This window comes from Dryobates pubescens, chromosome 25 (genome assembly GCF_014839835.1).
Source record: "Dryobates pubescens isolate bDryPub1 chromosome 25, bDryPub1.pri, whole genome shotgun sequence".
Taxonomy (NCBI): domain Eukaryota; kingdom Metazoa; phylum Chordata; class Aves; order Piciformes; family Picidae; genus Dryobates; species Dryobates pubescens.
The window spans coordinates 1682753-1703162 of NC_071636.1; the positions used below are offsets into that span (position 1 = coordinate 1682753).

General features: G+C 55.6%; 1 protein-coding gene across 1 annotated transcript in view; it reads left to right on the plus strand.

Annotated features, from left to right (window-relative positions):
- Positions 1–20410, plus strand: part of KSR2 (kinase suppressor of ras 2) — an 88476-nt gene that overhangs the window by 60634 nt on the left and 7432 nt on the right. The window contains exon 15 of the mRNA XM_054173076.1: positions 15779–15875. Coding sequence (XP_054029051.1) covers positions 15779–15875 — 97 coding nt within the window. The remainder of the gene's footprint in view (positions 1–15778; positions 15876–20410) is intronic.

Genomic DNA, 20410 nt, shown 5'->3' on the forward strand with positions numbered 1-20410 from the left:
GCTTGGAGTGAAGGAAAATCAGTCCCAGCTCTCTGATGGAGCTAATTACAGACATTGAGCTGCTGAAGCCTGTCCAGAGAAGGGCAACAGAGCTGCTGAAGGGTCTGGAGAACAGGGCTGGTGAGGAGCAGCTGAGGGAGCTGGGGTGGCTTAGTGTAGAGACAAGGAGGCTGAGGAGAGACCTCATTGCTCTCTGCAACTCCCTGAAAAGAGGCTGCAGTGAGCTGAGGTTTGGTCTCTTCTCCCTGGGATCAGGGGATAGAAGGAGAGGAAATGGCCTGGGGTTGTGCCAGGGGAGGCTTAGGTTGGAGATTAGGAAAAGTTTCTTTGCTGCAAGAGCTGTCAGGGATTGGCACAGGCTGCCCAGGGAGGTGGTGGAGTCCCCAGCCCTGGAGCTGTTCAAGGAACCTGTGGCCAGGGCACCTGGGGGCCATGGTTTAATGGCCATGGTGGTTGTTGGGATGCTGGTTGGCCTGGATGATCTTTGAGGTCTTTTCCAAGCCAAGCAGTTCTGTGATTGCCGAGGCAGGGTGCCCAGGCTTGCTCAGCTCTCTGCACACCCCTGGGGCAGGACCGGCTGCGTGCTGCAGCCTTTCCATCTGGGTGCCCAGGGCCGGTCGCTCTAGGATGGCTTGCTTCTTTCCCCCCCAGCAAGAAAAAGAGAGCAATTTCCTTGGAGCTGTTAAAGAAATCTCCATTTTGCTGCTGGCAGGCTGCAAGCAGCTGCCCAGCCCTGGAAGGGGCTTCACCAGCCGTGCTGGAGGGGGATTATTTATAGCAGGCTTTATTTTTGCTGCTCCACGTCCCTGCGTTTTCCTTCCTGCTCGTTTGTGATATTCAAGGATTGCCTCATTAGCAGGAAGATATCTCCCCCCCAGCCCCTCCCCCTGCAATCATCACTGTGCACAGGCAAAAGCTGGGTGGGGAAACTGAGGCAGAAGCAGGCTGGTGGTGTCATGCTTGGGGTTAATGGTCTGATTTTCCTCTGCATCAAGCATCGTGGGTGGGACCAGCGCTGCTTAATGTCTTCACCAGTGTCACAGATGGTGGCCTTGAGTGCCTCCTCCTCGTGTTTGGAGATGGCAGCAAGTTGAGTGGTGGGCTTGACACACCTGAGGGGCAGGATATGGTTCAGGGGCACGTGGACAAGCTGGAGAAGTGAGGCTGTGTGAACTCCATGAGGTTCAGCCAGGCCAAGTGCAAGGTCCTGCACGTGGGTCAGGGCAACCCCTGGTATCAATCCAGGCTGGGGAATGAAGGACAGCCCTGAGGAGAAGGTCTTGGGGGGTGCTGGTGGGGGTGTGAAAAGCTGGACATGAGCTGGCAATGTGTGCTGCCAGCCCACAGCCAGCCCTGCCCTGGGCTGATCCTCAGCAGTGTGGGCAGCAGGGGCAGGGAAGGGATTCTGCTCCTCTGCTGTGCTCTGCTGAGACCTCTCTGCAGTGCTGGGGCAGCTCTGGAGTCCTCAGCAGAGACAGGGACCTGTTGGAGCAGGGCCAGAGGAGGCCACAGCAATGCTGGCAGGGCTGGAAGCCCTCTGCTGGGAGGCCAGGCTGAGAGAGTTGGGCTTGGGCAGCCTGGAGAAGAGAAGGCTCCAGGGAGACCTTCTGGTGGCCTTTCAGTCCTGAAAGAGGGCAATCAGAAAGCTGGGGACAGACCTTGGAGCAGGGGCTGCTGTGCCAGGACAAGAGGTGATGGCTTGAAACTGAAAGAGGGAGATTCAGAGGGGAGAGAAGGAAGAAATGTTTGCCACTGAGGGTGGGGAGAGCCTGTGCCAGGCTGCCCAGAGAGGTGGGAGATGCCCCAATGCCTGAAACCATCCCAGGTGAGGTTGGTTGGGGCTGTGATCAATCTGTTCTGCTTGCAGCTGTCCCTGCTGGCTGCAGGGGGGTTGGACTGGGTCACCTTGAAAGATCCTTCCCAACCCAACCCAGTCTCTGGTTCCTGAGGTGTCTCTTAATGTGTCTGAGTCGAAAAGGAAAGAAATTCAGCTTCTTTGGGTGAGGGGAGGTGGTGGCTCCAAAGAGCTCTTCCATCAGAGCTGCTAATAGATTTTCTCCTGGGTAATGAGCAGTGGGGATGGTTAACATTCATCTTAATTAGTCTGGAGCAGGAGCGAGTGTGAGCCTTGGTGCTGCCAGTGCTGCAGAAATGGATTAGCAGGAGAGGCATCAAAGTCCTCAGCCTGGTGGAAATGAAAGGGAAATGCCAATTTTTTTGTGTGCTGAGAACAGGCAAATGACAACTTGGTGTAGAGTGAGACAAAGCCAGGCCTGGGTAAGCTCCCCTCGGGTCCTCAGGGCTCCTGGTCCCAGCCCCCGCTGGGGAGGGGAGGGCAAAGCCTGAGCCACCCAGGAGGTCCTTCAGAAGGCAAAGTCTAACAGTTTCCTTATGCTAGGAAAATGACTCAAGCCACCCACAAGAGGGAATGGATTGCAGGAAGCAGCAGGGTTCAGGCTTCTGGGTGTTCCTTCCAGGAAAACGAAAACAAAAACAACCAGAAAGGGATTTTAAGGCTTCTTGAGCCCTCCTGGGAGCCATTGGGTCTGTGCTGAAAGGAGGGGGAGAGGAGGGTGGGAACAGCATGCTGGGGTGCAGCTTCCTGGGTGGGTCTGTGGTGGTTTGTGTTGGATGTGAATGTGGAATGCAGGAGGGGATTGAGGTCTGAGCTGGAGCTTGCCCCTCTTGGAGCTTCCCTTGGCTTGTGTGGGGGTGGATGCAGCTCTTCTGAGAAGGTTGCTTTGGTTTTCAGTTCAAAGCTCACATGTGGCACCAGCAGCCTGAGCAGAGCCCCTGGGGTCTGCGCCCTGAGATGCTTCTGGGCAGGTTTTGGCTCCTCTCTGCTCACAGTGCAGTGCTGGAGTGACTCTGGATCTAGAGGATGCAATGAGGAGTCCCACCAGGCACCACGTGGCCATCCATGATTTATGGCCCTGCTGGGATGCATCAGGAGGAGCAAGCTGAACACTGGAGCACATTAGGAGTGAAGCTTGACCGTGGCAGGACTGTATAAAGAGAGTTAATTTGTCCAAGGTGCCTTTCAGCAGAGGCTCCTGGAACATTTCTACCAGAGAGGGAGCATCTCCCAAACCCTTCCCTGGAGCTCTTGGTTAGCAAGGTGGAGCTGAGAGCTGGGGATGAGCATAACCTCAGGTCCTCTGCTCCAGAGGGACAGAGGCTTTTCTCCTCCATGGCTGATTTTTAACTCCATGGCAAAGCAGACTGGGTTTAATAAGATGTGGTGCTTCAGGCTAGAGTTTAGTGGCCATGGTAGCCGGGTCACAGTTGAACTCTGTGGTCTCAAAGGGTCTTTTCCAGCCCTAATGGTTCTGTGCTTCTGTCATGCTTATGATCCAGGAGCTGAGGCTTTTCCAAGCTGCCTTTTGGCTCTGGCCCTTCTCTCCCAACTTGTGCAACCAAATGATTACAAACTACGTCCTCTCAGCCTTCTTTCCTGCCCTGGAAAGTTCAGCAGGAGCTCTGAATCCTGCTCAAGGGGAGGGAAACTGAGTCACAGAGCTGCCACACTCTCTTCTAGAGCCACACATCCTCCCAAGTAACCAGTGAGAGGATGAGAGGAAATGGACTTCAGGAGTGCCAGGGGAGGGTGAGGTTGGAGATCAGGAAACATTTCTTCCCTGCAAGGGTGGTGAGGGGTTGGAACAGGCTGCCCAGGGAGGTGGTGGAGTCCCCATGCCTGGAGGTGTTCAGGGAGCTGCAGATGTGGTGCTTCAGGCTGGAGTTTAGTGGCCATGGTAGCTGGGTCACAGTGGAACTCTGTGATCTTGAAGGGTGTTTTCCAGCCCTAATGGTTCTGTGCTTCTGCCATGTTTATGATCCAGGAGCTGAGGTTTTCACAAGCTGCCTTTTGGCCCTGGCCCTTCTCTCCCTACCTCTGGGTGGCTCTTGGGTGGGGAAGCCTTGAGGTCCTGCCTCCCCCTCCCCTTCCCCTCGCTTGGCTGCTGGGGTTTGGAGCTGGAGCATCTCCTCCTGCCCTGCCTCTGGGTTGTTTTCCCTCCTCTGACTTTCTTGCTACATTCCTCCTTCTCCTGGCAGTTAAATAATGGAGCTTGTAGATCATATAATAAATAGGTATTGATCTCCTGCCAGGGGCTGGATCAGAATGGATTGGCCCAAGGGAACAAACTCCTTCACGATCAATAAGAGGCCATCAGGCTGGAGAAATCTTGATAATGACTGACAACAGCACAGTCAATGTGGGTATTAATACATACATTAAAAGGCTATGGATCTTCCACCTGGAGGCAGCCTGGCTGTGGGCAGCTGGTGGAGCAGGGTAAGGTGGGGAGGAGACCAAAATATTCTGAGTGATGAGGGTGGGAGGGATGGGGAAAGGCAGCTTGGTGCTCTCTGAGGGTTTGGCTTCTCATGGAATCATAGGGCTGGAAGGGACCTCCAAAGGTCATCTGGTCCAACCCCCCCCTGCAGACAGCAGGGACATCAGCAACTAGATCAGGTTGCCCACAGCCCTGTCCAGCCTCACCTTGAATATCTCCAGGGATGGAGCCTCAAGCACCTCCCTGGGCAACTTGTGCCAGTGTTCCACCACCCTCCTGGTGAAGAACTGGCTCCCTACATCCCATCTAAATCTGCTCTGCTCTAGTTTGAAGCCACTGCTCCTTGTCCTTTGTGAACAGTCTCTCTCCATCCTTCCTGTAGCCCCCTTCAGGTACTGGAAGGTCTCTGTTAGGTCTCCCTGGAGCCTTCCCTTCTCCAGGCTGAACACCCCCAGCTCCCTCAGCCTGTCCTTGCAGCAGAGCTGCTCCAACCCCCTGAGCATTCTCATGGCCCTTCTCTGGACCCTCTCCATCAGGTCCATGTCCTTCCTGTATTGAGGGCTCCAGACCTGGACACAGTACTCCAGGTGAGGTCTCCCCTGAGCAAAGTGGACATGAGGAAATATTCAGTTCCCAAAAGGGGGTTTGGTGGAGGCCACACCTTGAATCCTGGGCTCACTTTTGGGTGCTTACTCCAAGAAGGACATTGGGGGGCTGGAGCAGGTCCAGGGAAGGGCAGAGAAGCTGGGGAAGGGTCTAGAGCCCAAGGCTTATGAGGAGCAACTGAAGGAACTGGGGTTGTCCAGCCTGGAGAGAAGGAGGCTCAGGTGAGAGCTTCTGGCTCTCTACAGCTCCCTGAAAGGAGGTTGGAGTGAGGTGGAGGTTGGACTCTTCTCCCAAAGAACAAGCCATAGGACAAGAGGAAATGTCTTCAGGTTGCCCCAGGGGAGGTTTAGATTGGACATGAGGAACAATTTCTTCCCTGAAAAAGTTGTCAAGGCCTGGAACAGGCTGCCTGGGGCAGTGGTGGAGTCTCCATTCACAGAAGGGTTTCAAAGCCGTGGAGATGTGGTGCTGAGGGCCATGGTGAGTGGTGATCTGGCAGTGCTGGGTTAGTGCTTGGGTTCCACGATCACAAAGGTCTTCTCCAACTCAATTCTGTGATCCTATGAACCACAAGCTGGGGCTGCTTGGGGTGCCGGGGCTGCTCGGGGTGCTCAGGGTGCTGGGGCAGCTCAGGGTGCTCAGGGTGCTGGGGCAGCTCAGGGTGCCAGGGCAGCTCAGGGTGCTCAGGGTGCTGGGGCAGCTCAGGGTGCTGGGGCAGCTCAGGGTGCTCAGGGTGCTGGGGCAGCTCAGGGTGCTCAGGGTGCTGGGGCAGCTCAGGGTGCTGGGGCAGCTCAGGGTGCTCAGGGTGCTGGGGCAGCTCAGGGTGCTGGGGGAGCTCAGGGTGCTCAGGGTGCTGGGGCAGCTCAGGGTGCTGGGGCAGCTCAGGGTGCTCAGGGTGCTGGGGCAGCTCAGGGTGCTCAGGGTGCTGGGGCAGCTCAGGGTGCTCAGGGTGCTGGGGCAGCTCAGGGTGCTCAGGGTGCCGGGGCAGCTCAGGGTGCCGGGGCTGCTCAGGGTGCTCAGGGTGCTGGGGCAGCTCAGGGTGCCAGGGCAGCTCAGGGTGCTCAGGGTGCCGGGGCAGCTCAGGGTGCTGGCTGAGCTTTGGCACCGTAGCATCGGCTCCTGGCTGGTGGCTGCTCCTCAGCAGCACTCCTCTGGCACAGGGATGCTGGAGGGACAGGCTCTCCTTTGTGCTGGTGAAGTGTTTCAAAACACTTCTATTTTGGCCATGGCTTGTTGGGGAAAGCACTTAACACAGCGGGGCTGGGAGCCCAGGCACTTCACTGGAGAGCAGGGGATGTAAGTGGCTGTTTGAGGGAAAGCCTGTGATTAAGTGCCCTGCTGAGACATGGTCCCACCAAAGGCTTTTTGCTTCTGCCAGCTCTTCCCTTCACTCTGGAGTGACATCTCAGCATGATTCACTATTGTTATTATTGTTATTTTTCTTAGAGGATCCTCAGTTCCTCTGTGGGGCCAGGCAGGGTTTGTTTGCTGGGGAAGGCCCTGGGGCACCCCCAGACTGATGGGCTGGGGTGGGGTGGGAAGGAAGTTTTGCCTGTACATACAGCTTCCATTTGCTTCCAGCTGAGCTGGTCTGGCAAATTTAATGTTTGGGGGGGTAGGAGGAATTTTCAACCCACCACACTTGGGTTGGGAAGGACCTTTAGAGCTCATCCAGTCCAACCCCCCTGCACTCAGCAGGGACAGCTGCAACCAGAGCAGGTTGATCACAGCCCCAAACAATCTCACCTGGAATGCCTCCAAGGATGGAGCATCTCCCACCTCTGTGGGCAACCTGGGACAGGCTCTCCCCACCCTCAGTGGCAAACATTTCTCCCTGCTCTCCACTCTCAATCTCCCTCTTTTAGTTGCAAACTATCCCCCCTTGTCCTGGCACAGCAGCCCCTGCTCAGAAGCCTGTCCCCAGCTTTCTGCTCAGCCCTTTCAGCACTGCAAGGCCACCAGAAGGTCTCCCTGGAGCCTTCTCTGCTCCAGGCTGCCCAAGGCCAACCCTCCCAGCCTGGCCTCCCAGCAGAGGGCTTCCAGCCCTGCCAGCATTGCTGTGGTCTCCTCTGACCCTGCTCCAACAGGTCTGTGCTGAGGACTGCAGAGAAGCTCTGAGCAGAGCACAGCAGAAGGGTAAAATCCCCTCCCTCCACCTGTGAGTCATCCTCCTACCTAGAGACAGAAGCAGCTGCCCAGGGCAGCAGATCCCTCCTGTGACAGTGTTACCAATGTATTGTTATTAATATTATTAATGCTAATTGTTCCTAGGCCAAAGCAGGGTTGGGCTTTTTTGCACAGCAGCTGCCTGGCTTGAAAACCTTGCAGCTTCCCTCTCTTCAGAAGCAGGCTGGTTGTTGAAGTTTCTGTTCCTTCCTGTAGTTGAGAATAGCAGGAGGATGGTGCCATGGAGAATACATTAAGCTCCTTCAAAGGCAAGGGGAGGTCAAAACTCCTTCACCCGGCCCCTTGCCCCCAGCCAGCCCTCTCAGAGCCCTTTCAGCAGGCAGCAAAGGGCCACCCCAAGAACCAGGCAGTTTCAAAGGACTTGTTTGCAGCCAGGGCTTTAGAGAAGCCTCCAGGGTCTGAGGCTGCTTTGCAGTCACCTCTCTCTCAGCTCTTCTCCCTGCAGCTGTAGAAGAGCTGCTCTACTCTGACTCTGGCTCCTTCTTCCTTCCTTCCTTCCCTCTCTTCTCCTTCCCTCCCTCCCTCTCTTCTCCTTCCTTCCTTCCTACCTTCCCTCCCTCCCTCTTCTCCTTCCTTCCTTCCCTCCCTCCCTCTCTTCTCCTTCCTTCCTTCCCTCCCTCCCTCCCTCTCTTCTCCTTCCTTCCTTCCTACCTTCCCTCCCTCCCTCTTCTCCTTCCTTCCTTCCCTCCCTCCCTCTCTTCTCCTTCCTTCCCTCCCTCCCTCCCTCCCTCCCTCCCTCTCTTCTCCTTCCTTCCTTCCCTCCCTCTCTTCTCCTCCTCTGTAGTTACCTCATGTGCCAGCTGCTGGGAAGGCATTTCTGCTTCCTAAGCAATAGCCATCGAAGGATGGAGCTTCCATTGGGCAGAGACAGTGAGTGCAGGACAAAAGGACCATCCTCTTTTCTGGGGCTCTTCTATTTCCCCAGCCTAATTCTACTTCCCCTGCCTAATGGAGCAGTCCCAGCTCTTTCTTAGTATCCCCCAGAGATTTCTTCTTCCCTGTGAAACCCTGAGAGTGTGTAAATGGATGGGGAATGTGTGAGCACTGGAGCAGCCCTCCCTTGGCTCTGCCTTTCCTGGAGAGCAGATGTAAGCTGCTAGCAGAGGTATTTTTATATTAAAGTACTTTATTAGTTCCCCCTCTGTGTCTCCCCTGGGTGCAGAGTGCTGGCTGTCACCATGGTATCTGAGCTGGTTGCCCATAAATCAGCAGACCCAGCGAGTAAGGAGCTCCCTGGGGTCTGGCATTTCTCACTTTGGGGTGTTTAAGTGATCCTAGTTAATTGAGTGGGTGTTTATGTGGATGGTTGGGCAGAGGGATGAAAAGCACCAAGCACCAGCAAGGAACAGCCTGGCAGCCTGTGTGCAACTCAATCAACTCCTGCTCCTGAGCCAGGAGCCAGGCTGAGGTCTTTGGTCCTACAGAGGTGCTGGATATCGATATAGAGGTGGTAGAGGTGGTTGAGGGAGGTTCTTCTCTCCCTCTGCCCTGCCTTAGCCAGGCCATATCTGGAGGTTTTGGTCCAGTTCTGGGCTCTCCAGTTCAAGGCAGACAAGGAACTATTGTAGAGAGTCCAGTGGAGGCTATGAAGCTGCTGAGGGGCCTGGAGCATCTCTGTGAGGAGCAAAGGCTGAGAGCCCTGGGGGCTGTTGAGCTTGGAAAAGAGCAGCCCCAGAGGGGATCTGATCAGTGCTCAGCAAGAGGCTGGGGCTGGGCTCTTGTCAGTGGTGCCCAGGGACAGGACAAGGGGCAGTGGGCACAAACAAACCTGGGAGAAGCTTGTGTGTTGTGAGGGTGCTGGAGGCCTGGAGCAGGCTGTCCAGAGAGGTTGTGGAGTCTCCAGCTCTGGAGAGCTTCCAAACCCAGCTGGCCATTGTGACCCTGTGACACCCAAGCTGCTGTGGGTGCCCCTGCTTTAGCAGGGGGGTTGGACTGGATGATCCCCAGCGGTCCCTTCCATCCCCCAGCAGTCTGTGTCTTGGTGTGATGCCCATCGACAGCTAGGAGGTGGCCTTCAGTTTAGAGGTGGTGACCACCAATGTTGTGAGGGAGGGGAAAAAACTCCAGTGGGAGGGGGGATGGCTGGGGCTGTTTTCCCATCAAATGGGAAAAATATCAAGAGGCAGTGCTCCAGCTCTTCCTCACTCATCCTTCCCAAATTGTTCCTCTGCAAGTCACTTTGGCTTTACTCCCATTGCTGATGTCTTCAGCCCACGCTGGTGAAAGGCAGAGTGTTTATAAAGCAATTTGGGATTTGGCTTGCTTGGCTGAACACTTCAAAAACTCATTTTGAATAGACACTTGCATCTGTGCAGCAGGGCTGGGACTGTCCTAGCACTGAGGAGGGCTATGAGCTGAGGTTGTGCTGTGGCTTGAGAGGGGCTCCTCAATGCTGGGCACCCCCAAGAAGGATCTTTGCACCTCCCTGAGCTGCTTGGCTGTGTTGTCCCTACTGCCCTGCAGCTCTGGCTGGGACTTGGGGAAGGAGTCTTTAGAAGGGTGGTAGGATGAGGGGCAATGGTTTGAAACTGGAGCAGGGGAGATTCAGGCTGGACATCAGGAGAAAGCTCTTTACTGTGTGGCTGGTGAGAGGCTGGAACAGGTTGTCCAGAGCAGCTCCTCATCCAGCCTAGTCTTAAACATTCCCAAGCATCAGGAGGAAGTTCTGCACAATGAGAGTGGTGGAAGCATTGAAACAGGTTGGCCAGGGAGGTAGTTGAGAACCTGTCCCTGAAGACATTCAAGACCAGCCTTGCTGTGTCCCTGGGCAGCCTGCTCTAGCTGGAGCTGTCCCTGGTGACTGCAGGGGTGTTGGACAAGATAACCTTTGAGGGTCCCTTCCAACCTGATGCAATCTGTGAGCCTGTGACTTGGCTGGGTGCTGGGACTCATGTCACCTAAAGGGTTGTCAAGGCCTTGCCCAGGGCAGTGGTGGAGTCTCCATCTGTGGAGGGGTTTCAAAGCCCTGGAGATGTGGTGCTGAGGGATGTGGCTTAGTGCTGGGGGAACACTTGGACTTGAATGCTTAGTTCTGGGCTCCTCAATTTAAGAAGGACATTGAGAGACTTGAACACATCCAGAGAAGGGCAACAAGGCTGGGGAGGGGTCTGCAGCACAGCCCTGTGAGGAGAGGCTGAGGGAGCTGGGGTTGCTTAACCTGGAGAAGAAGAGGAAGCTCAGGAGAGACCTTATTGCTCTCTACAACTACCTGAAGGGAGGTTGTAGCCAGGTGGGGGTTGGTCTCTTCTCCCAGGCAAGCAGCACCAGAACAAGAGGACACAGTCTCAAGCTGTGCCAAGGAAAGTTTAAGCTGGAGGTGAGGAGAAAGTTCTTCACTCACAGAAAGAGAAATTGGCCATTGGGATGTGCTGCCCAGGGAGGTGGTGGAGTCCCCATCCCTGCAGGTGTTCAGGAAAGGCTTGGATGTGGCACTTGGAGCCATGGTTTAGTTGTCAGGAGGTGTTAGGTGCTAGGTTGGACTTGATGATCTCTGAGGTCTTTTCCAACCTGGTTGATGATTCTGTGATGATCTTCAAGGGTCTCTTCCAACCCAAACACTTGCATGCTTTGCTGCCGGCTGGGGTGGGGAGGTTTAGAAGGCAAGGCTCGGTTTAGAGAGCCCTAGTCCCGCGGTGAATAGGCCTGGATCCGGCTGGAGGTGCAGATCATCTGCCTTTGTTCCCGCGGGCAGGCGGGGGCTGCCCGTGGCCTGGTGCTCCCCAGCCTCGCTCGCTCGCAGCCGGCTGGTGCCTCAATGGCAGGGTTGAAGGTAGACCTCTTGAAGAGGTAAGGCAGGAGCCGCCGTGCCCGCCCGGGAGCCGCGCTCCGTGCCCGCCCGGGAGCCGCGCTCCGTGCCCGCCCCGGGAGCAGCGCTTTGTGGCCGCCCCCATGGGGAGCGATTGACGAGGCGGGCGGCGGGCGAGGGGAAGCGAGGCTGCTGAGCTCTGCCGTGAAAAGGTTGCGCAGGTGGTGGCTGAATGGGCTCAGGTGCTGCATAATAGGTATCAGCCAGGGCTTTGTCTGGGTGTTGGCAGCTCCTTGTCGAGCGAGAAAGGGCGAGCGAATAGCGGCGCGGTGGTCGCCGCTTGGCGTCGTGCAGAGGGAGTCGTTCGTCGCGGCGGGGACAGAGGCACCTGGGCTGCTTTGACGGCGCTGCGGAGGTCTGTGGAGCAGTGCTGCAACGTCCCGTGGCCGTGGTGCTGGGCCGTGATGTGCTGGGTGGAAATTTCCTCCCCCCCCAACATTAACTTTGCCAGCCCAGCCCAGCTGGAAGCAAATGGGAGCTGTATTTACAGGCAAAAACTCCAATCTACAAGGGGATGCCATGAACATGGATAAAATCTGCAGGATTCACAAGATTTACAGTTAATGAACAGCATAGGAACCCCCCTGGACTTTGTAATAGCTACTAGCTATCACAGGAAGGGTCTGGAGGTCCAGAGAAGGGCCAGGAGGGTGAGCAGAGGGCTGGAGCTGCTCTGCTATGGGGACAGACTGAGGGAGTTGGGGTTGTGCAGTCTGGAGAAGAGAAGGCTCTGAGGAGACCTAATTGTGGCTTTCCAGTATCTGAAGGGGGCTCCAAGAAAGCTGGGGAGGGACTTCTGAGGGTGTCAGGGAGGGATAGGACTAGGGGGGATGGAGCAGAACTAGAAATGGGGAGATTGAGATTGGATGTGAGGAAGAAGTTGTTGCCCATGAGGGTGGTGAGAGCCTGGCACAGGCTGCCCAGGGAGGTGGTGGCAGCCTCCTGCCTGGAGGTGTTTGCAGCCAGGCTGGAGGTGGCTGTGAGCAACCTGCTGCAGTGTGAGGTGTCCCTGGCCATGGCAGGGGGTTGGAACTGGCTGAGCCTTGAGGTCCCTTCCAACCCTGACAATTCTGTGATTCTAAGTGCACAGGAGGTGGCAGAAAGCCTCTTGCATCCCAAAGCCTACAGCTTGACCAGCTTGTTTAGCACAAACACTGCCCAAACACTTTCCTGTTGGAAAGTTGGTGGGAAAGGAATTCAGAGGTTTATAGAGTGGTTTGGGCTGGAAGGGACCTCAAAGATCATCTACTTCCAGCCCCCCTGCCAAGGGCAGGGACACCTCCCACCAGCTCAGGTTGCTCAAGGCCTCATCCAAGCCGGCCCTGAACACCTCCAAGGAAGAAGCATCCACAACCTCCCTGGGCAACCTGTGCCAGAGTCTCCCCAGCCTCACTGCAAAGAATTTCTTCCTCATCTCCAGTCTCAGTCTGCCCTCCTCAAGCTTCAATCCATTGCCCTTCATCCTATCGCTACAATTCCATGTCAAAACTCCCTCCCCAGCTCTCCTGTAACCCCCTTTTTGGTCCTGGAAGGCTGCTCTGAGGTCTCCCTGAAGCCTTCTTTCCTCCAGGCTGAGCAGCCCCAGCTCTCATGTCTGTCATTATTTTTTCCCCCTTGAAGTCTGCCTGCAGAAACCCAAAGGCTTTCTTTTCTTTTTAATCACTTATTTCCAAGTAGGAGCTTGAGTGCTTGGATCCTAATCTTCAGACAGATTCATTCTTGACTGCAGCCCAACTCTTGCAGAGGCTGGGAAGCGGCTGCTGGTTGAGCTGGAGGAAGATCACGTTTGTAATTGCCGGTGTCTAGGGCTTGGAGCCCAGCTGGTGAGCTCAGGGACGTGCTGAGACACCCAAGCAAAGAAAACCATCCCTGAGAAGGCAGTTGCAGGGCTATGAAGGTGCCTTAAGGTGCCCCCCGTGGCTCCTTTGCATCTGGCAAGGAATATTTCCACCACAACCCGTGGCAAAGCGCTTTGCAGGGTCAGGATGCTGTTGTCTTTCCCAAACCTTATGAGATTTAGGATTGGTCTGGTTCCTGTTTCACTGCTTTGACTCCCAAATGGTGCTTTCTGCCTGTGGAGGGACATGGAGCTTCTGGCTCAGGAGCAGGAGGGTCCTTTGTGTCTGTGAGCATCTGAAGAAGGATAGAATCACAGAATGGTTTGAGCTGGAAGTGATCTTTTTAAGGCTCATCCATTCCAACCCCCCTGCAGCCAGCAGGGACAGCTGCAACCAGAGCAGGACAGCTCAGAGCCCCAAGCAGACTGACCTGGAATGCTTCCAAGGCTGGGCTATCTACCACCTCTCTGGAATGATGTTCCCCAGCCCTTGGAATGAGGCACAGCTCAGGATGGTTCTTTCCATCCCAAAAGGGCAAACCCCAGTAGCTCCCATCAGACAAATCCAGACCAGTCCATGCTGGCTGCCCTGGGACATGGGCAAGGAGGAAGGCAAGTGGGAAGGGGTGCAAAAGCATGTTTGGAAGGCCACAAAGTGATCCAAGGGCTAAAGAGCACCTCTCTTATGAGGATAGGCTGAGAGAATTGGGGTGGTTCAGCCTGGAGGAGACAAGGAGCCAGGGAGAGCTTTAGGAGGCCTTTCAGCACTGAAAGGGGCTGAGAAAAAAATCTGGAGACAGACTTTTGAGCAGGGTCTGTTGTGCCAGGACAAGAGGTGATGGCTTGAAACTGAAAGAGGGAGATTCAAACTGGAGAGAAGGGAGAAATGTTTAACACTGAGGGTGGTGAGAGCCTGGCACAGGTTGCCCAGGGAGGTGGTGGAAGCCTCATGCCTGGAGGTGTTTGCAGCCAGGCTGGATGTGGCTGTGAGCAACCTGCTGTGGTGTGAGGTGTCCCTGGCCGTGGCAGGAGGGTTGGAACTGGCTGAGCCTTGAGGTCCCTTCCAACCCTAATGATTCTCTGGCTTCTGCTTTGTTAACTGGAAGGGGCTCCACCTCACATGTGTGCTCACTGAAGCCTCTTTCCCAAGCTGTGCCATTATTCCCTGGCCACAGGTGCCCAGTTCTGGGACTCTCAATTTAAGAAGGACATTGAGACACTTGAAGGTGTCCAGAGAAGGGCAAGGAAGCTGGGGAGGGGTCTGGGGCACAGCCCTGAGAGGAGAGGCTGAGGGAGCTGGGGTTGCTTAGCCTGGAGAAGAGGAGGCTCAGGGGAGACCTTCTTGCTCTCTCCAACTCCCTGAAGGGAGGTTGTAGCCAGGTGGGGGTTGGTCTCTTCTCCCAGGCAAGCAGCACCAGAACAAGAGGACATAGTCTTAAGCTGTGCCAGGGGAGGTTCAGGCTGGAGGTGAGGAAGAAGTTCTTCATAGAAAGAGAGATTTGCCCTTGGGATGTGCTGCCCAGGGAGGTGGTGGAGTCCCCATCCCTGGAGGGGCTTGGATGTGGCACTGGGAGCCATGGTTTGGTCGTCAGCAGGCGTTGGGTGACAGGCTGGACTCGATGATCTCTGAGGTCTTTTCCAGCCTCGTTGATTCCATGTTTCTCTCTCCCCACAGCTGCCTGGGATCAGTGTGGGTGGATCTGGAAAAGAAGCAAAAATAAATAAAATCCCCCCCTTTTGATGTGGGTTTTTTTTTGGGGGGGTGTGGGGTGGGCAGGATCCCAGGCAGCATCCTCCCACATACTCCATTAGGATATTCAAATGTCAATATATTTTTAATTGGTTTATATGCTCCCCCCCTCTCCCCTCCCTCCCTCCCTCCCCCTCCCCCCCTTCCAGCTGCCTTTGGTAATTAAGTCTCTGTAAATAGATTTTACTGTAATTGGTACGAGAAGGAAAATTGGAGGACATTGTACAGTGCCTTGGGTTGGGGTTGGGGTTGGGTGGTTTTTTTCCCCCTCCTCTCCCTCCCCTCCCTCCCCTCCCTCCCTGCCTTTCCTCTTTTGACTCATTACATCTGTGAGCTTTGTATCCTCGGGGGGAAGAGGCGGGGAGCCAGGGCCCCTTCTCCACCACCAAGAGAGAAGAAGTCTGAGGCAAGAGGCCCAGGTGCTCTGCTGGCTCCTGGGGAAGAGCCTGGAAGAGCCAGCCTGGGGCACTGCTCACAGGGCTCAGCACCCCGCTGACAGCACTCTGGGGAGCAGCAGCAGCCCCCTCCCAGTGCCAAACCGGGGAGAAACCCCCTCCCCACCCCCCCCCCCCGGTTTCCATGCTGAACCTCCCAATCTGCCTTGAAATGTAGCCAAAGCTCTTGTGGTTATTTATAGCTCCCTGCCACTGCCTTCATCACTTGGGGGATCAGGGGAGACCTTATTGCTGAAGGGAGGTTGTAGCCAGGTGGGGGTTGGTCTCTTCTCCCAGGCAACCAGAACAAGAGGACACAGTCTCAAGCTGTGCCAGGGGGAAGTTCAGGCTGGAGGTAAGGAGAAAGTTCTTCCCAGAATGAGTAATTGGCCATTGGGATGTGCTGCCCAGGGAGGTGGTGGAGTCCCCATCCCTGGAGGTGTTCAAGAGGGGATTGGATGTGGCACTAGGAGCCATGGTTTAGTTGTCAGGAGGTGCTGGGTGATAGGTTGGACTGGATGATCTCTGAGGCCTTTTCCAACCTGGTGGATTCTATTCTATTCTATTCTATTCTATTCTATTCTATTCTATTCTATTCTATTCTATTCTATTCTATTCTATTCTATTCTATTCTATTCTATTCTATTCTATTCTATTCTATTCTATTCTATTCTATTCTATTCTATTCTATTCTATTCTATTCTATTCTATCCTACCCTATCCTACCCTATCCTACCCTATCCTACCCTATCCTACCCTATCTTACCCTATCCTTATTCTCTTCTATGATTCTATGTTTCTCAGTGGGGAGTGGGGCTTTGCAGACTGTGGTTTTACCTCCTGCCTTCTCTATTCTTGCAGCCTGTGCAAGGGGAGGACTCTCTACTCCGTGGTGAGGGATGCCAAAATCGTCCTGGATGTGAACAAGACGAGGCAGATAGCACAAGAGATCGTGAAGGTATGCTGTGCTCTGTGTGTGGGGGGGGGGACAGCTGGGGAGGGGCTGCACTCAGCTGAGAGCCCTCAAGTGGAGCTGCTAGCAGTGGGGTTGGACTCCATGATCTTTGGAGGTCCCTTCCAACCCCTAACATCCTGTGTGTGAACCCATCTGAGCTGCAGCAGGGGGTGGGAGTCGAGAAGCCAAGGAGCACAGGCAGGACAGCAGCTCTTGGCTTCGGCATCCACGTCCCTTAGACCTCCCTCCACTGCCCTGAACGAGGTTTTGAGCAGTCTGGTCTACTGGGAGGTGTCCCTGCCTGTGGCAGTGGGGTTGGAACTAGAGGATCTTGAAGTTTCCTTTCAGCTCAAGCCATTCTATGAATCTACCTCGAGGTGACCTGGAGTGGCACCAAGGCTTCCCACGGGCTCCCTGAACAGCTCAGGGCTCCTCTTGGCCACATCTCCTCTTCCCCCTTGGAAGTGCAGGTGTTTGAGTCCTATCTGAGGGAGCTGAGAGCTTTTTTGCTTCATTTCTTGTTTTGATCTGTATTTGACACTTTGGAGAATGGATCTGAGGCACCACACAGGTTTGCCTCACTTCCCACTCCCCCCACCCTCCCACCCCGACTACCATCCTGTTTGTGCTGAGGGTTTTGCAGCTCCCAGATGTTCACAGCAGGAGGGAATGGCTCAGCTCAACTCCATTCTCTGTGCTGGTTGCTTTGCTTTGTGTGGGTTGGGGTTGGAAGGACGAGTCTGAGACTACAATCCTCTGCAACTGCCATGGGCAGGGACACCTTCCACTTCCAGCTTGCTCAAGGCCAAACAGGTCTTAAACACTCCCAGGGATGAGGTGTCCACAGCTTCTCTGGGCAACCAGTTCCAGTGTCTCATCACCTGCAGAATGAAGAACTTCTTCCTAATGTCCCATGGAAATCTGCCCTGCTTCAGTCTCAATCCATTGTCCCTCATCCTGTCACCACAAGCCCTTGTCACAAGTCTCTCCCCAGCTCTCCTGGAGCCCCCTTCAGGTACTGGAAGGCTGCTCTAAGGTGTCCTCGGAGCCTTCTCTTCTCCAGGCTGAGGAGACACAGCTCCCTCCCTCCACCTGTCCTCATAGCAGAGGTGCTCCAACCCTGGAGTCACCATCCCTGGAGGTGTTCAGAAAGAGCCTGGATGAGGCACTTGGTGCCTTGGTTCAGTTGATCAGACGGTGTTGGGTGATAGGCTGGACTGGATGATCTCCAAGGTCTTTTCCAGCCTGGTTAATCCTGTATTCTTTATGGGATAGCAGAGCTGTGGATCTGCTGTGATCAGTGGGTGCAAGGTCTGTGGCTGTGCCAGGGTCCTGGGGACACAGAAGTTCTGCTCAGAGGAGGAGCCGGCAGAGGGAGCTGGCTTTTCGCTCACGCCAGGCAGGAGGGAATGAAGGCATTATGGGGCTGGGAGCTCTTTGCTCACAGAGCATCCCAGGGGTGAAGGCAGCAGGTCTGGAATTTGCAGTGGGATCTGAGCCATACCACGAGGGGTTTGGGTTTGCCAAGACAAATACCTTCATAGAATCATAGGGCTGGAAGGGACCTCAAGGATCAGCCAGTTCTAAGCCCCCTGCAGGGAACCCTCACACCGCAGCAGGTTGCTCACAGCCACCTCCAGCCTGGCTGCAAACACCTCCAGGCAGGAGGCTGCCACCACCTCCCTGGGCAGCCTGTGCCAGGCTCTCACCACCCTCATGGGCAACAACTTCTTCCTCACAGCCAATCTCAATCTCCCCACTTCTAGTTTTGCTCCATCCCCCCCAGTCCTATCCCTCCCTGACACCCTCAACAGTCCCTCCCCAGCTTTCTTGTAGCCCCCTGCAGATACTGGAAAGCCACAATTAGGTCTCCTTGTAGCCTTTTCTTCTCCAGACTGAACCCCAACTCCCTCAGTCTGTGCTCACAGCAGAGCAGCTCCAGCCCTCTGCTCCTCCTCGTGGCCCTTCTCTGGACACCTTCCAGCCCCTCCAGATCCTTCCTGGCACAGAGGCTCCAGAACTGGCCCCAGAGCTGCAGCTGTGGTCTCAGCAGAGTGGAGCAGAGGGGCAGAATCCTCTCCCTGGCCCTGCTGGCCACACTTCTCTTGCTGCAGCCCAGGCTCTGCTTGGCTCTCTGGGCTGCCAGTGCTCACTGCTGGCTCCTGTTGAGCTTCTCCCCCAGCACCCCCAGGTCCTTTTCTTCAGGGCTGCTCTCAAGCCAGTCACTAAGGCTTGGCTGCATTGGATGGCATGGGAGAGGTGCTCCTGGCTGTGCTGTGTGAGCATGGGGGCAAAGCCCCTGCTGCCTGCTTGGAGCACCCAGGCTGATGGGAAGGGGCTGGGGACAACCCCTGTGGTGCTGGGTATCATCTCGGCCCACGGAAGCTCAGGACCCTGCACTGCACCTTGCAGGAGGAGCAGGCTCATGGCATTGAGATGCTGCTCCTTGCACAACCCCAGAACTTGGTGGAGGTGCCAATGACCATTTTAAAGCAGGTTTTTAAAACCTCATCATTATTTCATGTGCTGGGACCAGGAGACACCTAATTAATCCTGGTGCCTGGAATGGTCCTGGCATCCAGCTGCAGCTGTGGCATCTCAGGGACAGGCACAGGATCCTTTTCTTCCTTCAGCATCCCTCAGCAGTAGCTCTTCAGGATTTACTGGCCAAGAGGTGCAGTCAAGTCCCCCTGACTCACTGGCTCAGGGGTTATGCTGTCCTTGGCTGTCCCTAAACCTTCCTGCAGGGCTTTTGTCCCCATCCTGGGCATTTGCATTTCTGGGGTTTTCAAGTTGCTTTCCTAATGTTTCCAGGCTGTTTCTGAATCTCATCCCTCCCAGCTTCACATCAGCTGCAGACTTAGAGATACATCCTTGTTCCACTGCCCTCCTGGCTGCAGAATCATTGAGTCCCAACGTGGTGGGGTTGGAAGGGACCTCTGGAGATCATCCAGTCCAGCCCCCTGCTAAAGCAGGGCACCCACAGCAGCTTGCCCAGCAGCACAGTGGCCAGGGGGGGTTGGAACCTCTCCAGAGGAGGAGACTCCACAACCTCTCTGGGCAGCCTGCTCCAGGCCTCCAGCCCCCTCACACCAAACAAGTTTCTCCTCCTGTTCAAATGGAATCTCCTGGGCTCCAGCTTGTGCCTGCTGCCCCTTGTCCTGTCCCTGGGCACCACTGAGCAGAGTCTGGCCCCAGCCTCTTGCCCCCCACCCTTTAGCTCTTGCTGAGCATTGCTCAGCTCCCCTCTGGGGCTGCTCTTCTCCAGGCTCTCAGCCCCAGGGCTCTCAGCCTTTCTCCTCACAGAGCTGCTCCAGGCCCCACAGCATTGTGTCAGCCTCTGCTGGGTTCTCTGCAGTGGATTCCTGTCTCTCTTGATCTGGGGAGCCTGGAATGGGACCCAGGACTCCAGATGTGACCTGATTGGGATAGAGCAGAGAGGCAGAGGAACCTCCCTCAACCACCTGCTGGCCACACTCTTCTGACTGTCCCCAGGAGGCCCCTGGCCTTCTTGGCTATGAGGGCACATTGCTGGCTTATGCTTAACTTGTTGTCCCTCAGCACCCCCAGGTCCTTCTCTGAGGAGCTGCATCCCAGCAGGTCCCCCCCCTTACTGGTGCAGGGAGCTGTTCCTCCCCAGGGGCAGGGCTCTACACTTAACCCCTGCTGTACTTCATGAGCCTTGTCACTGTCCAACTCTCCAGCCTGCCCAGGCTGCAGCCTCTCCCAGTCAATGGCCAGTGCTGGTGTTGGGTCTGTGAGTCGTTCAGAGGTGAGCCCTGGTGGGAATTCAGCTAACAAACCTCCCCAGGGCACCGCTGGACAACCGATACTTGGTCTGAAGCAAAACTGGATCAGGCTCCCAAGAGAGGTGCTTGAATCCCCATCCCTGGAGGTGTTTCAGGGGGGCAGAGATGTGGTGCTGAGGGCCATGGTTTAGCAGCCACCTGGCTAGAGTTAGAGCCTGGTTGGACTGCACCACCTCAGAGGTCTTCTCCGAGGGAAACTTTTCCGCGCGCCCACGCTTTGCCCGCCTCGTTTGGCACTTCTCCTTCAGCAGCATTCCTCCAGACTTCAGTTTCCCTTGGTCTGGTTATGAGGATGACAAGTGAGGCAGCCCTGGGAGCCCTGCTGAAGGCAGGATGGATGGCTTTCATCTCGCTCCCCCTTCCCAGAGCCGGCTGTCCCGTTGAGCCGAGCGCGGGTCGCGGGGAGCTGCCGGCAGGCAGGCTGCTGGATCTGCTGCTGGAGCAGCCTGGTGCAGGGGGGTTTGGATTCCCCATCCATGGCCTCCTTTTTTTTTTTTTTTTTTTGCCTCATTAGCAATAATTTTAATTAACCCCCAAGCAGCTCTTCCTAGGGGAGAGGAATGGAGCAGGAGCCCTGCAGGGTTGGTTTCCAGGCTGGCGGTGCCGGTGTGCGCTGATGGCTCAGCTGGGGTAAGCGATAGCGGCAGAGAGCTTTGACTTATTAGCCTTCTGCTGCCAGCCCTGAGAGAGAACCAAGGCAAGAGCATCATCACCATCAATTTCTCAGCA